General features: G+C 52.3%; 1 protein-coding gene across 1 annotated transcript; it reads right to left on the bottom strand.

Moving 5' to 3' along the window:
• Window positions 1-369: 369 nt before the first annotated feature.
• On the bottom strand, window positions 370-825 carry LOC122544469 (cardiotrophin-2-like). Its single transcript, XM_043683707.1, has one exon. It carries the CDS (start codon window positions 823-825, stop codon window positions 370-372), a length of 456 nt encoding a protein of 151 aa, XP_043539642.1.
• Between the last annotated feature and the right edge of the window lie 377 nt (window positions 826-1,202).

The following is a 1,202-nucleotide window of genomic DNA, read 5'->3' as shown; positions in this document are numbered from 1 at the left end:
GCAGTGCGACGAGTTTTCACCCAGCATCGCCATGGAAATGCAGACATGTTTGGGTGCTGACAATGCATGGAAAGCACGGGAATAGGCAACACCTACCTGAGCTGTGAAATCTGTCTATTTCTACTGTTCATTTTCTGTGGCATAGTAGTACAATTGCCATGTTACATTTGGTAAATTGTACCTGTTAAAGTCAGCAACTGCAAATCAACTGTCACAAAGGTAGTGCAAATGCTGGCCAATAGTTGGCCGTCTAGATTGAGGACATTGAACAAGAAGAGAAAACGCGCATCCACTCACCCCACCTCACCTACGCCAGTGTTCTGAGTTGGGGGAGAGAGCAATGGGTGGGAGAAATCTGTCCCCATCCCATCAGGCTGGGAACCTGTCCGAGAGAAGTGTGAAATCCCTCAATGTCCGCTTGACCCAGTGGGCATACTCCCTGCAGACAAAGTAGCCCCGTAGCTTCCTCTTGAAGTCAGAGGCCCCATTGGCCTCAGAGTCCAGAGGCTTGTCGATGACGGGCAGCGGCTGAGCCAAGGCCTCCAGCAGGGAGCGCAGGTTGGACACGAGACTCTGGAGCTGGGTCCGGGTGAAGGTAAGCTGCTCAGTTAGCCGACTGTGACCCTGTCCTAGTCCCAAAGTCTGAAGGTCGTCCAGCACCACCTGCAAGTACTCCAACTGAAGGCTGTAGGCCCGGTAAGTTTCAGAAAGGCGCTCTGTGTCCGTCAGCCTGCGCCAGGCCAGATACCCGATGGATGGAGAGTACAGCCCAACAAGAGTAACGTCTTGGAGGCTGAAACCCGGATCAGAGAATGGGAGGCCCATAGCTGTGAGCTGTGTAGTGAGGAGAGACAGAAAGTGTGTGTGTGTGAGAGAGAGAGAGAGTCAGGGAAAACACGGAACTCACCACAGGCCCCAGGAAATGCTTAATACAGACAGGGAAGAGGGAGTTTTACGCTCCTCAGTCAATCCCCACATCCACTTATTATCACTGTGAACACCACCAGTTTCTACACCCCCTCCCTTATCTATATAGACTCCTCCAGCCTCTACACCCCATACTATCTCTGCAACCTCCCCCAGGCCTTGCACCCCTACCTCTCACTCTGTGTTCTCTTACAGTTCCTACAGCTGCTTCCTATCTCTGTAACCTTCTCCAGCCTCTACAGTCTCCCTATCTCTATGACGTCTTCCAGTCCCTG

This window comes from Chiloscyllium plagiosum, unplaced genomic scaffold (genome assembly GCF_037043375.1).
Source record: "Chiloscyllium plagiosum isolate Xiang-an unplaced genomic scaffold, Cpla_swu_hap1 HiC_scaffold_41, whole genome shotgun sequence".
In the NCBI taxonomy this organism is placed as follows: Eukaryota; Metazoa; Chordata; class Chondrichthyes; order Orectolobiformes; family Hemiscylliidae; genus Chiloscyllium; species Chiloscyllium plagiosum.
Note: the sequence above shows the minus strand (reverse complement) of the source record. Positions and strands in the feature narration are given on the sequence as shown.